Genomic DNA, 12,500 nt, shown 5'->3' on the forward strand with positions numbered 1-12,500 from the left:
AGATATCCAATGGATAGTGATTTATCCTGTGGATAGCATTATCCACTTTTTGAACAACTGGGGCCAGTATTTGACATAATTATCACCGTTTATCCACAGGAGATCTACGACGGCCACGGCGACGCAAACGTTATGTTAGGCAACGTTTACACGAACGCTGTTTCATATCATCATCAAAATCGAGGCGGTTTGGAAGTGTTTACACCGAACCGTTTTTGCCAGAAAATCCAAGTCGTGATGGTATAAGCGAGCGCTGCAATACGTGCTAAATTTACTATATTGAATTAAACAGTGCAAGTTTCGCGCCAAAATAGTAACCGTATTCAAATCGATGCGGTTTCGCTGTTTACGCGACCGATGAAACCACATCGTTTTGACTTTTTTGGCTTTTTCAATTCGACACGGTTTCGGCAACAGTCTCGATCGGTGTTGTGTAAACAGAAAATGTAGCCGCATCGAAAACGATGCGGTTACAAATGAAACCGCGTTCTTGTAAACGTCATCTTAAAATATAAAATATAACTTAACACAATCCCAATTAGCTCTTTCGCAATTATTCCATCTCGTGCACGTAGTAAACTGTGGGCGAATTATCCTTAAACTATATCCATACGAACGGTTTCAGAGCAAAAAGATAGAATAGCTGTGGTTGCACACACCTTGAGCCTTCCAGGTGTCATGTTACCCTTGGGGACATGGTTACACAGTAAAAGACTCCCGTCAGGGTAAAATATAATTAGATATGAGTTCACTGACGTTGCGAATTATTTCTGTTTTATGATTGGCCAAACCACTTCAGGGAGCAGATAAACCGTACTTTTCAATTCAGGAAGTGGCATGGGAAAGAGACAACAGTTTAATGTTTTGCAAGCAGTCTCTTCCTGCTGATCACCTCATAAAGAGTCCACACTTAACATGCTATAAGGAACCGGACGAAAGTGGGAAGAGTTAACGATGCTGGGAGCAAGCCAGCGTGCATTGATAATTAAATAAGCGCTCTTATGCTTGGGCTTGGTGCTTGCGTCGCTAGTGAAAACCAGGCTTTACGCTGTTGTCAAAACCTCAACTTTGGTGATTTCACGTTGTTGTTATGCAGAGGACGGCAAAAATACTCTTGTTTTGTGACGTTTTCGTAGCGGTAGCCGTTTCTTAAACTCCTTAATATTACTTTTAACTTGGAAAAGGGCGGACGTGGGGAACTGAGGCGGGGAACGTAGAAGAAATCGAGGGGGGAGGGGGTGTCTCATTAAGTGTCACTGAAACACAATCAATGCATTTAAAAGATAAACAATGCTGTTTAATGATGGTATACGATACACTCTGTGCATATGCCATGGTGCTTGCTATAAAGGGAAGCCTTCACCGGTAGTAGATTTTTAGTTTAACTGCAATTTCCGTTCGATAAATCGGAAAATAAGAACACCTAAAATGATAACTGGTGCCTCTTGTTTTGAACATCTCATTTACTCTAAAATCAGGTGTGATTTATCAGAACAGACCATGTTAAAATTGTATCTCTAAGTAATTTCTCTTCAAATCTTCAAGTTTAAAAGGTCAAATGAATGTCGATACTACGTGGTTTTAATATCTCAAGTAACATATGTATTATATATCAGTTATCCCAGACCAGACATCAAGTAAGCAAAATTATCCAGTGTTTCCTCCTAATAAAACAAAGAAAAGGAAATAAAGATTAGCCCTTCAATGTAAAATTAGCGCCGTGCCCACCAAATTTTTATTATCCCTTCCTTTTGTTCATGCTTATCAGGATTTTATACCTAGGAACAACCGTAAAGTAGGCATTGTTGTTTAATAGTACTGACATGAGGCAGCAGATAACCTAGTAACCTTTGTGGCTGTCTTAATCGGTGTTTTTAGAAGAACCCGAAGAAGGCATAAGCGAAAACAGGACTAATAAAGTAGCTCATTGAGTACGGCACCAACTCATAAAGCGTCGTCTTGTCTGATGTTACTGGGCGGCCTGCATAAACCTCTTTCAATGTGCTTGTTTCGCGTGTGGGAAAGTTGTTGGCTTGCGTTTTTATTAACAATAATCCGTTTCGTATAAATGTATATGCGAATGTTTTTAGCAGAGAGAAAAAATGTATTGATGGAGCTGAAGTAAATTCCAGATGTTTCCACTGGTTTCCGGCCGCCATTTTGGTGTCCATATGCATGGAGTCTGCGTACTGATCCATACTAAACACTATAATTTTGAGTGGTACCCTTTGCCTTTTAACTCGAGTTTGGACACGCTGTTCTACAACATCTCAATTTCTTGACTTAATAATTAATCCGTTATTAAAGAAGACTGGTCTGGATCTGGTATTTAAGAACTATAGGCCAGTAAGTAACCTACAGTTTGTGTCAAAACTAACTGAAAGATCTGATTTTAATCCGTTGCATGAGCATATGATGGCAAATGGCATTTATCCCTTGTTCCAGTCTGTATATAGACAACATCACAGCACTGAGACTGCATTACTGAGAGTAATGAATGATAGTCTTCTAAAGATGAACTCCCATTATATAACGTTGCTGGTTTCATTGGATCTCGGTGCAGCATTTGACACAGTGACCCATGATGTGTTGCTCGATCGTTTGCATAATGAAGCTGGTCTACGTGGGAATGCTCTCAATTGGTTCTACTCCTATCTTTCTCAAAGAAGTCAGCGAATCTCTATACATGGAACTCTGTCAAATAATTTTGACTTGGACTGTGGTGTTGCCTTGGGCCTTAATCATTTGTAGTTTATGCGTCTAAGCTATTTACTATCATAGAGAAACATCTTCCTAACGTACATTGTTTTGCTGATGAGACGAAATTGTATCTTATATAGTTTTAAGTTTGATGATACATCCAGTCTGGATGAAGCTATTAGTGTTATGAATGTATCAGTGACTTAAGGATTTGGATGATTGGGGATTGGTTAATGATCAATGATGATAATAACAAATAATAATAATAATAATAACGTCTTTATTAAAAGCATCCGATAAAATTACATATCTGATGTTACAATAAAAATTACAATGATTAAGATGAATAAAAAAGATTAAATTGATTAAAAATACATATGGGGTATTTACACAGCTAGATTATATTTAAAAATTAATCTATTAAAAAAGCTATCTTTAAAACGTTCAGTATTAATGCAGGGCCTGACGATGGAGTTCCTTCGAAGGTTTACAGTATGGCCTTTGTACCTAGGGAGCAAGCTTTTTAATGGATGATAATCGCGTTTGAGGCTACAAAAAAGGCGTCTGTCGCTTTTCTCCAAAAGTTCATATATGTTGTAATTGTCCGACGTATAACGCCTCTTGTAGCATGTCTGTAGAAACCTTTGTATAACAGTAAGATCGGAAACACTTGCAGCATAAACCGAAAGACCGTATAATAACTTAGGGATCACAACTGAATTAAAGAAGTGGTCTATTTCATCTTGTGTATATCCTTCTTTACGTAGGCTTCTGATAACAAATAAACACTTGTTGGCTTCTTGGAGCTTGGCCTTGACATGCAAGCCAAATTTACAATTACCTTGAACTGTGACGCCTAATAAAGAAATATTATTATATTGTTTGATATTGTGAGACATAGGGTAGACTGTAGAATTGCCTCTCTTACGCATGATTATCTCCTTAAATTTACTAGTGTTACAATGCATGTCATTTGCAACAGTCCAATTGATAAACTTGGACAAGGCAATGTCAGATATATCCGGGGAATCCTTAGTAATCGTGACTAAGACAGTTGAATCATCTGCATACTTAAACAAGGATATATCGTTGTACCCATCTATCTCTAGGTCATTCAAAAATATGTTGAAAAGATATGGGCCACTGACACTTCCCTGTATTGTTCCCTTGTTAACAATTTTCCACTGGCATGTCAAGTTATTAAAAATCACCCTTTGTCTTCTGCCATCTAGAAAGTTGGCATACCAGTTAACAATGAATAAATCAAGTGGACTATGTTTCAGCTTTTCAACTAGGAGATTGTGTTTAACGTTATCAAAGGCTTTAGAGAAATCCATCGTGAACATTCTCACCGCTAAGGTGTCCCGTTTATCCAATGCCGCAAGAAATGTGTGCTGCATTTTCAATATAGCGTTTACACAACTTCCACCTGAACGGTACGCAAAATGTTATTTCTGACGGGTGAGCAAGCGAACAAGGCTGCAATAACTATTTTGTCGGCACGAGATACAACATGGGCCTGGGTTACAGGCCGGGGTATCATGGGTAGGGTTTCAGGGGTATATAAGACCGAGTATAACACGTGGCTGTCATCTAGGCTTCAGAACCAACCGCGTTCTTTCGTTTCGTTTCGTTTAATTTTTTCTTTTTGCCGTAATGTCGGTTACCAAAGACGAAGTGTCCGACCTAATTAGAGCCAACAACAATCAGTTAATGGCCTCCTTTAAGGAGCTGCTCAAGGACACTGCAGGTCAGATTAACTTCGACAGAACAGCAAATGAAAGAGATCAAGAAACTGAAATTTCAAGAGCCGCATAAGTTTAAAAGAAAAGCCAACGAGGACCAGTTCAAGTTCAATCTCAAGCTTGCGGAAACCTTCGACAGCGCCAAGTCTGCCGCTGAGAAGTCCAACCTTGAGAAAGTCAAGTCTGACCTCGAAGAAGGTGAGAAATTGCTTGTCGAACGGCAGAAGCATATTCTTCTCGCCGACAAGTCTGAATACGGTTGGAGTACGGTCGAAGAATACAAACAACACGATCTAGCAGATGATTCAGAGGACGAAAAACGCATCCACGGTGCTGAGAGACGTGCCCGTGCAGCCACGTTTTCTCGAAAGAAGAAGAAGTCTTCAGCAATGGCTGCGACTAAAGCATCTTCCCCGCTCAGCAGGTCGGTTTCGTCTTCAAGTTCCCAATCACAACCTCTGTCCTTCCAGCCAGCCGCAACCAATTCCGGTTTCCCGTCTCGTCGTCCTAACATTGGCACATGCTTCGCTTGTGGAAAGGCCGGCCATTGGCGTGCCTGCTGCCCCGCGATGACAACACAGTCCAACTCTTCAACTTCAAAGTGACTAGATGAGCAGGATTTATCAGGTGTAGTCCTGTCTTGTTTTGATCGTAATGATTTTATTTTGGAAGCTTTGAGTGATTGTCAGCCTGATTCCAGTTCTGACCCATCTTCTCCCAATGTTTTCCCGCTAGTTTTAAGTTCGTTTAAAGATCCCCTATGTTCTGCTGATATTGATACTCCTGCTCTGCCCTCAGTCCGTGGAAGACTTCGAAAATGCATTGATTTTTGGCGTTCATTAGAAGTTTCTCAGTTCATCCTGAATGTCATTATCCAGGGCTACAAGATTCCGTTCTTTCATCTTCCCACACCTTTTTACAAAACTAACAACGCCTCTGCACGTAACAACAGTGCTTTTGTGTCTGAAGCTGTTAATGACCTACTCAAGCTTGACCTTGTCGATGAGATTTTTTGCGCGCCGGGCATTATTAATCCGCTCTCTGTTTCTACTCGCAGTTCGGGTAAACAGAGACTAATCTTAGATCTGAGACACGTGAACGCTTTTATTTACAAACAAAAGTTCAAGTGCGAAGACTTGTCCGTAGCCACTCAGATTTTTGACAAGGGCTATTATTTATTTAAATTTGACCTGAAATCGGGTTATCTTCACATCGAAATTTTCCCGGAGCACCGCCAATACCTTGCTTTTGCTTGGGATTTTGGCAGTGTATTTCTCACCTATTTTTCTATCTTCTAGATATCTTCCAATCCGGTTTTTGGGACTTTGATCAGGACGCTCTGCCTAACGGTCCCGTGCAGGGGTTAGCTGACAGGCTGAAGACGACAGTACTGTCCTCGAAGGCCACCAGTACATCATTGCTGTACTACCGTGCTTACCGCAAGTGGAAGCAATTCGCCATTAGTATGTTTGACGGGAATGTTTTCCCCGCTAAACCCTTTCATGTTGCATTGTACTTACAACACCTTATCGAGCAATCCCATTCCCCTAGTGTAATTGATTCTGCCTTTTATGGCATAAAGTGGGCTCATAGTATGGCTGGTATCCCTTCTCCCACGGATAACCCTATTGTCGAGGCCGCCAGGTCTGCTTCAAAAAGGCTTCTTGGTACTGCTATCGTTAACCGCAAGGAGCCCGTTTCATCTAGTGTGATTCATGACATTATTAGCCGTTCTAACCTTGACAACCCTGTTGAGCTGCGCAATATTACCTTGTATATTTTGTCATTTGCCGGTTTCTTTAGGTTCGACGATGTTTCCAGGATAAGGAGGAATGACGTTTTCTTTAATGAGGGATTCGTGGTTATTAAAGTCCCCAAAAGTAAGAACGACCAGCTTCGTCGAGGAGACGAGGTAGTTATTTCCGAGCTTCCTAGTGGTGCGTGTCCTGTCAAGCTCCTTAAAAGGTATCTCTCGAAATTTCAAATTCCTACAGATTCCAGGGATCTGATTTTTAGACCCATTTCCAAGGGAAAGGGTTCTTGTAAGTTGATAGCCCCCGATAGGCCTATTAGTTACAGTACTATGAGGGAAGCTTTCAGGCGGGATTTGAAGCCCATTGGGGCCGACCCTTCCAAGTTCGGGCTGCACTCTCTGCGTTCGGGTGGCGCGACTATGGCAGCTAACAGTGGTGTCAGTGACAGAGTGTTTCAGCGACACGGTCGCTGGAAGTCCGTGCAAGCCAAAGACACATATGTTGACGACGACCTTGATCAAAGGCTTTCTGTTTCCAAATTCCTCGGGCTCTAAGCCATGTAAGCTAATAGTGTCTATTTATCTTGCCTTTTGCCCAATTCTTTGTCACTCTAGATAGGGGTTGTTCTCGCCAGGCCCTCCCAAAATAAACTTATTTGGTTCAGCGATGCTGTGTTGTTTTTTGTTGTGGAGTGGAGACAAAATATGTTATTTCTGACGGGTGAGCAAGCGAACAAGGCTGAAATAACTATTTTGTCGGCACGAGATACAACATGGGCCTGGGTTACAGGCCGGGGTATCATGGGTAGGGTTTCAGGGGTATATAAGACCGAGTATAACACGTGGCTGTCATCTAGGCTTCAGAACCAACCGCGTTCTTTCGTTTCGTTTCGTTTAATTTTTTCTTTGCTTAGTTCCTTCTTTTCCTGGTATCATGCATCCAGTCTGGTTGAATCGGCTATTCTAATTTCATTCTTGTAAAGCCTTCGTAGGATGGGCTTCTAATCGCTTGGAGCTTGAGCCATGGTTCCTACCCAGATTTCCTGCACATTCTCTTTTTTCCCCACAGGGGTTTTTTCTGGCAGGTTTTTTCTGGCCTCCGTTCGAACCGCATTTTCTTTGTTAGTGGTTGCTCAGCTCTGCTAGTTTTAAGGCTTTTGTCCGTTTTATTCTTGTATTTGTACTCTAAGCTATATTGTATTTTATTTATAATGTACGTAGGAGTTGGTGATCCCCCGCCTAACTGGCAGCCTAACTGGCACAGAGCTGGAAAGCTTATCTTGGGATGTAGGCCAAGATGGCCTGTTTATATTATAGTTTAATTTAATGTCGGAGTTGATGTTCCCCAGCCTAACTGGCACAAAGCTTCTAACCAGAGCTTATTTGGGGTAGGACGCCAGGATGGCCTGTTTATCTTATAGTCAAATATAATGGCGGAGCTGATGTCCTCCAGCCTAACTGGTACCAAGACTGTTTGCTTACTTGTAGAATTAGGCCATATATTGAGTGTTTTGGCTTACCAGCCCTACTGGTACTATGAAGTGACTTGTACGTGTGAAGATAGCTTTACCCTTGGTTGCCTTTCAAGGGTTTGTTAGGTAAATGTTCAGTCTTGTATAGTGTTCGGGTTGGTTCTCGCCAGGCCCTCCCAAAATAAACTTATTTGGTTCAGCGATGCTGTGTTGTTTTTTGTTGTGGAGTGGAGACAAAATTTGAGAATTGTTCAGATATTCCTCCAGGCACTGTTCTTTCAAACGCTCTGGCAATAACTGGAGTAACATTGATTCCTCTAAAGTCTGCATATTCGACTGGTGTCTCGACTGGTGTCTGCATATTCGACTGGTGTCTCGATAAAACTGAATGAGTTGATATTAATAGGAACTAGACAACAATTAGCTAAGATCAATGATGTATGCAATGTCTCTGTAGGTGAATATGATATCATCCTAGTTCGTGTGTTAGAAATCTTGGTGCATGATTCGATAACAAGTTGTCAATGTAAACGCAAGTAACCAAAAATCTGTAATACCGCGTTTTATTACCTACATAATATTAGAAAGATTAAGAAGTATTTTTCTAGTGATTCGTTATTAACGCTATTCGTGCTTTTAACACCAGCCGTTTAGACTATTGTAGTGGACTTTTGTATGGCCTTCCTAAGTCGCAAATTGTTAAATTGCAACGTGTTGCGGAATGCTGCGGCTAGACTTGTACTGAACTTAAAGAAAGTACTCGCATATTTCTCCCGCGCTTTATGAAGTGAATTGGTTACCAGTACAACATCGTGTTCATTTTAAGATCTTAATTTGAATAGCTTTAATAAAGCTATTCATAGATTGGCGCCCAAGTATATCATAGAATTAATTAACATTAAGCCTAGATCTATGCATAATTTTAGATCAAAGATTATTGTTAGACCCTCCTAAAGGGAAAATGCTTGTCACTTTAGGTGATAAGTCTTTTTCTGCTGCCTCTCCATATTTATGGAATAGTTTGCGGGTTGAATTACGTGATATTCAGTCATTAGCTATTTATAAATGTAAGCTTAAAACTTATTTATTTCGTGTAGCCATTAAAGCGTACCCTGTTTGATATTCACTCTTATTAGTATTACTAATTAAGTTTATTATCATTAGTATAAATATTCTGTTTTATTAATATACATGTAATTAGTTTTACTAATTTGAATTTTATTTTAGTATTTTAAATTGTAAAGCGCAGTTGATCAGTGAATAGAAATAGCGCTCTAGAATCTATTAAGTAATAATAATAATAATAATAATAATAATGATAATTATTTGACTATGAAAAATTGCGATAAAAATTATTTTAAGATAAAAAAATATGCTAAAAAGCGACGACGTTTCGACGTTAGCTAAACGTCATTATCAAGTCGAAATATGTGATTGAGTTTCGGTCTATAAATACTAAAAAAACAATAGCTGGTTAAAAGCTGTAACATGAGTAAATAATTATTATTTGAGTAAATATGAGTAAATATGAGTAAATAATTATTATTTACTCATGTAACAGCTTTTAAACAGCTATTGTTTTTTTAGTATTTATAGACCGAAACTCACTCACATATTTCGACTTGATAATGAAGTTTAGTTAACGTCGAAACGTCGTCGCTTTTTAGCAATTATTTTTAATCTTAAAATGATTTTAAGCAATGTTTTATCGCAATTTTTCATAGTCAAATGTTTTTCAAAATCACTTCTTGTTCGAATAATGATAATGATAATGATAATGATAATGATAATAATAATAATTATTATTATTATTTATTGAATGGTAAGCGTTTTTATTTTTTTTTGCGTGACGTGAAAACCAAGAACTGAGCAAATACCCATTTTCCCGCGTTTTCTGTTCAAAATTCTGTTCATACAGAAGTCGTAGAGGCTCTTTTGAACGGTCACGAGCAGCCCTAACTGATGATTCTGAAACGATGTCTTCCTCACTCCTCAGAATCTAGGCAAAGCATCGGAACTATTGCGTCTTCCATGATGGTTTAGGAAAACCACCGAGTGGGAGAATAAGGAAGAGAGGACGGTTATTTAGTTCCATCGCTACAATCGGAAAATGTTGTTCCATTTTCAGCGGTTCGTCCGACCGGTTTCTGGATGGTCGGTTTGGCTTAATGGTAAGCACCCTGAGTTTTCAGCCAAAACAAAATCTCAGGTTGGGTGTTAGTTCTTGATGAAGTGCAGTAAAATGCTGTGCACTCGATTAGACCAGAGTAGCGGGGTCATCCACTGACCTCACAGAGTCCCGGGATTTCAGTGACGTCACTATTTCACACGCCCTCATTTTTGCGTTGCTTGGCTTCATTATGGATGTTCAACAGCTTTTCAAGATTCTTAAAAAGGAAGCAGAATGCCCATTGTGCATAGAGACTGTCAAAAATCCCAAGACATTACCATGCCTTCACTCATTCTGCCTGGAGTGTCTCGACAGACATGCAAACTTCGCAAAGAGACAGCTAAAAGCGACAATCAAATGTCCGGTTTGCCAGACTTCATTCCAAATTCCGGAAACAGACACCTTCGAGAATTTGCCGTCATCGTTTCATCTCAACCGATTGGTGGATGTTCTGGCTCTAGAAGATGGCAGCGTACAGTCTCAAAGATGCAACAGTTGTGACGAGAACAATACGGCAACATCTTACTGTTTCGTGTGCCAGGATTTTCTGTGCGCATCTTGTTTTCAAGCTCACCAACGCTTAAAGGCTTCAAGGGGTCATCGCAATGTTTTGATCGACAAACTGCAAGCGCAAGATGTGCAACAGTTGATCCACAGACCCGTGATGTGTTCACAGCAATATCATGAAGATCAACCTCTCGAATTTTACTGCGAAGATTGTAAAGTTCTGATTTGCCACAAATGTACTGTAGTGAGTCATGATCGACACTCTAAGAGAGACACTCAGAAAGCTGCACAAGAACAAAAGATGCAAATGTCCGACGCTGTGGCCAAAGTGAAAGCGGAAATGGTCAGATATGAGAGTGAAATTAAGAAACAAACTGACCTAAGAAACAAAAACAAAGTTGAAATTTTGAACGAGGAAAAGAAAATGACAGACACTGTGGAAAAATTGATTCGTGATTTGCGAGAACACGAGAGGAAAATGAAGGACAAGTTTCGTGAAATTTATGAAGCGGAACAAAAACATCACGCAACGCGAGTGGAAAACTTCGAGCTGGTTGCCACCCAGCTGAAAAGCTGCTTCGAACGCTGTCAGAGTATCTTGGATAGAAACTTCAGCGTCGAAATTCTACAAACAAATCACGCCATCCTCGGACGTTGTAATGAACTGTTAAATGTAAGAAAACCCGATCTTTACATGTCGCCACATATCCATTACTTGCTGGATAAGAAATTGGATCTTATGGATAAAGTTATTTTTACCAAGACTGATGCGTCAAAGTGCTTAGCTGAAGGTCAAGACAGCAAGGAAGTAAAGGAAAGGAAGGAGACCTATTTCGTCATTGTTACAAAGGATTCAGAAGGATTTCAATGCTATCAACAAGATGATAAATTCAAAATCGACATATTGACTCCAGAAGGTGATCAACTAAAAACAGACATTAAAGACATCAAAGACGGGAAATACAAGGTGACATACACACCACAGTGTGGCGGACAACACAGAGTGGAGATTCTTGTGAATGGACAGCCGCTGACTGGTAGTCCTTGGATTGTGCAGGTTCATCATCAGCATCAATATCAATTTGCCTTTCAGTTTGGTTCAAAAGGGACGGGACGAGGAGAATTTGATGGCATTTACGATATTGATGTGAGTGATAAAACTGGAACGATTGCTGTTGCAGATGTGGGGAATAAAAGAATTCAACTGTTGAACTCAGAAGGAAAGTTTCGAAGGGAGATAAAACTTGATGTTGAACCTTCGTCTGTGGCATTTACAGACTCTGGCGACCTGCTGACTTTAGTTCCGAAAAGCGACAATAGGCTTCGTGTGTTCAGTGAGGAGGGGCACTTCATCAAACACATCAATGATAAACATCTTGATAATCCACGTCACCTTTCCATTGCGAGTGATGGTCGTATAATCATAACTGAATGGTGGGACAAGAAAATCAAGGTCCTCTCCCCTGATGGGAATGACTTGCTCCAATCCTTCAGTGCCCCAGACCGTGATAAATTCCCAGATTATGCTATTTATCACCAGAACAAATTCTTTGTTTCTTATTTGTTTGTTAATTGTGTCAAGGTATTTGACAAAACAGGAGTGTGTTTACATGACATTGGCTGCAAGGGTTCCAATGATGGCCAGTTTAAGCATGGTCCTAATGGACTGGTTATTGACAAGTACAACCAACTCATTGTGTGTGATGTAGGTAACCGTAGGCTGCAACTCTTCACCCTGAGCGGCACGTTTTTGAGTAAAATTGATGGACAGTATTTCAAAAATGGCTTTTGGCCTTCTTACGTTGCTATAAACAGTGGTGGCAGTCTCGTAGTGGGTGACTTCGTCAACAGCCGCATTTCCGTTTTCTATTAAGATGTGATATATTTTTGCTTTATTAGCATAAGGCTAACGTTTTCTAATCAGACAGCCGAGAATAAAGAAATGAATATTTAAAGTGCATTGCATAAGCTCTAAACAATGGTGCTTTGAAAATTCGAAATTTTACAAAGAAAATTATGGGATCAGTAGCGTCTTTGTCACCCAAGAACTTTTCAGTTTTTGATGGCTTATAACTGCCTCGTTATCAAAGCTAAAAGGCTTTTGGAGGTTTAACTAAAAAAGTGAAACGAGTTCTTTTAGCATTTGAAGTCAA

At 40.0% G+C, this 12,500-nt stretch overlaps 2 protein-coding genes across 2 annotated transcripts in view; both read left to right on the forward strand.

Annotated features, from left to right (window-relative positions):
- The first annotated feature begins 6,039 nt into the window (after nt 1-6,039).
- Nucleotides 6,040-6,753, forward strand: LOC138023214 (integrase/recombinase xerD homolog). The gene has a single exon (XM_068870241.1). It carries the CDS (start codon nt 6,040-6,042, stop codon nt 6,751-6,753), a length of 714 nt encoding a protein of 237 aa, XP_068726342.1.
- A 4,216-nt stretch (nt 6,754-10,969) lies between these two features.
- Nucleotides 10,970-12,500, forward strand: part of LOC138023547 (E3 ubiquitin-protein ligase TRIM71-like) — a 1,977-nt gene continuing 446 nt past the window's right edge. The window contains exon 1 of the mRNA XM_068870549.1: nt 10,970-12,500. This exon is cut by the window's right edge and continues 446 nt beyond it. Coding sequence (XP_068726650.1) covers nt 11,042-12,220 — 1,179 coding nt within the window. The 5' untranslated portion in view covers nt 10,970-11,041 and the 3' untranslated portion in view covers nt 12,221-12,500.

The sequence above is a fragment of the Montipora capricornis genome, chromosome 11 (genome assembly GCF_036669925.1).
Source record: "Montipora capricornis isolate CH-2021 chromosome 11, ASM3666992v2, whole genome shotgun sequence".
Lineage (NCBI taxonomy): Eukaryota > Metazoa > Cnidaria > Anthozoa > Scleractinia > Acroporidae > Montipora > Montipora capricornis.

Bases quoted from the DNA above. Each gene is read 5' to 3' on its own strand.
- LOC138023214 (XM_068870241.1), top strand. From the start codon at position 6,040: ATGGCTGGTATCCCTTCTCCCACGGATAACCCTATTGTCGAGGCCGCC.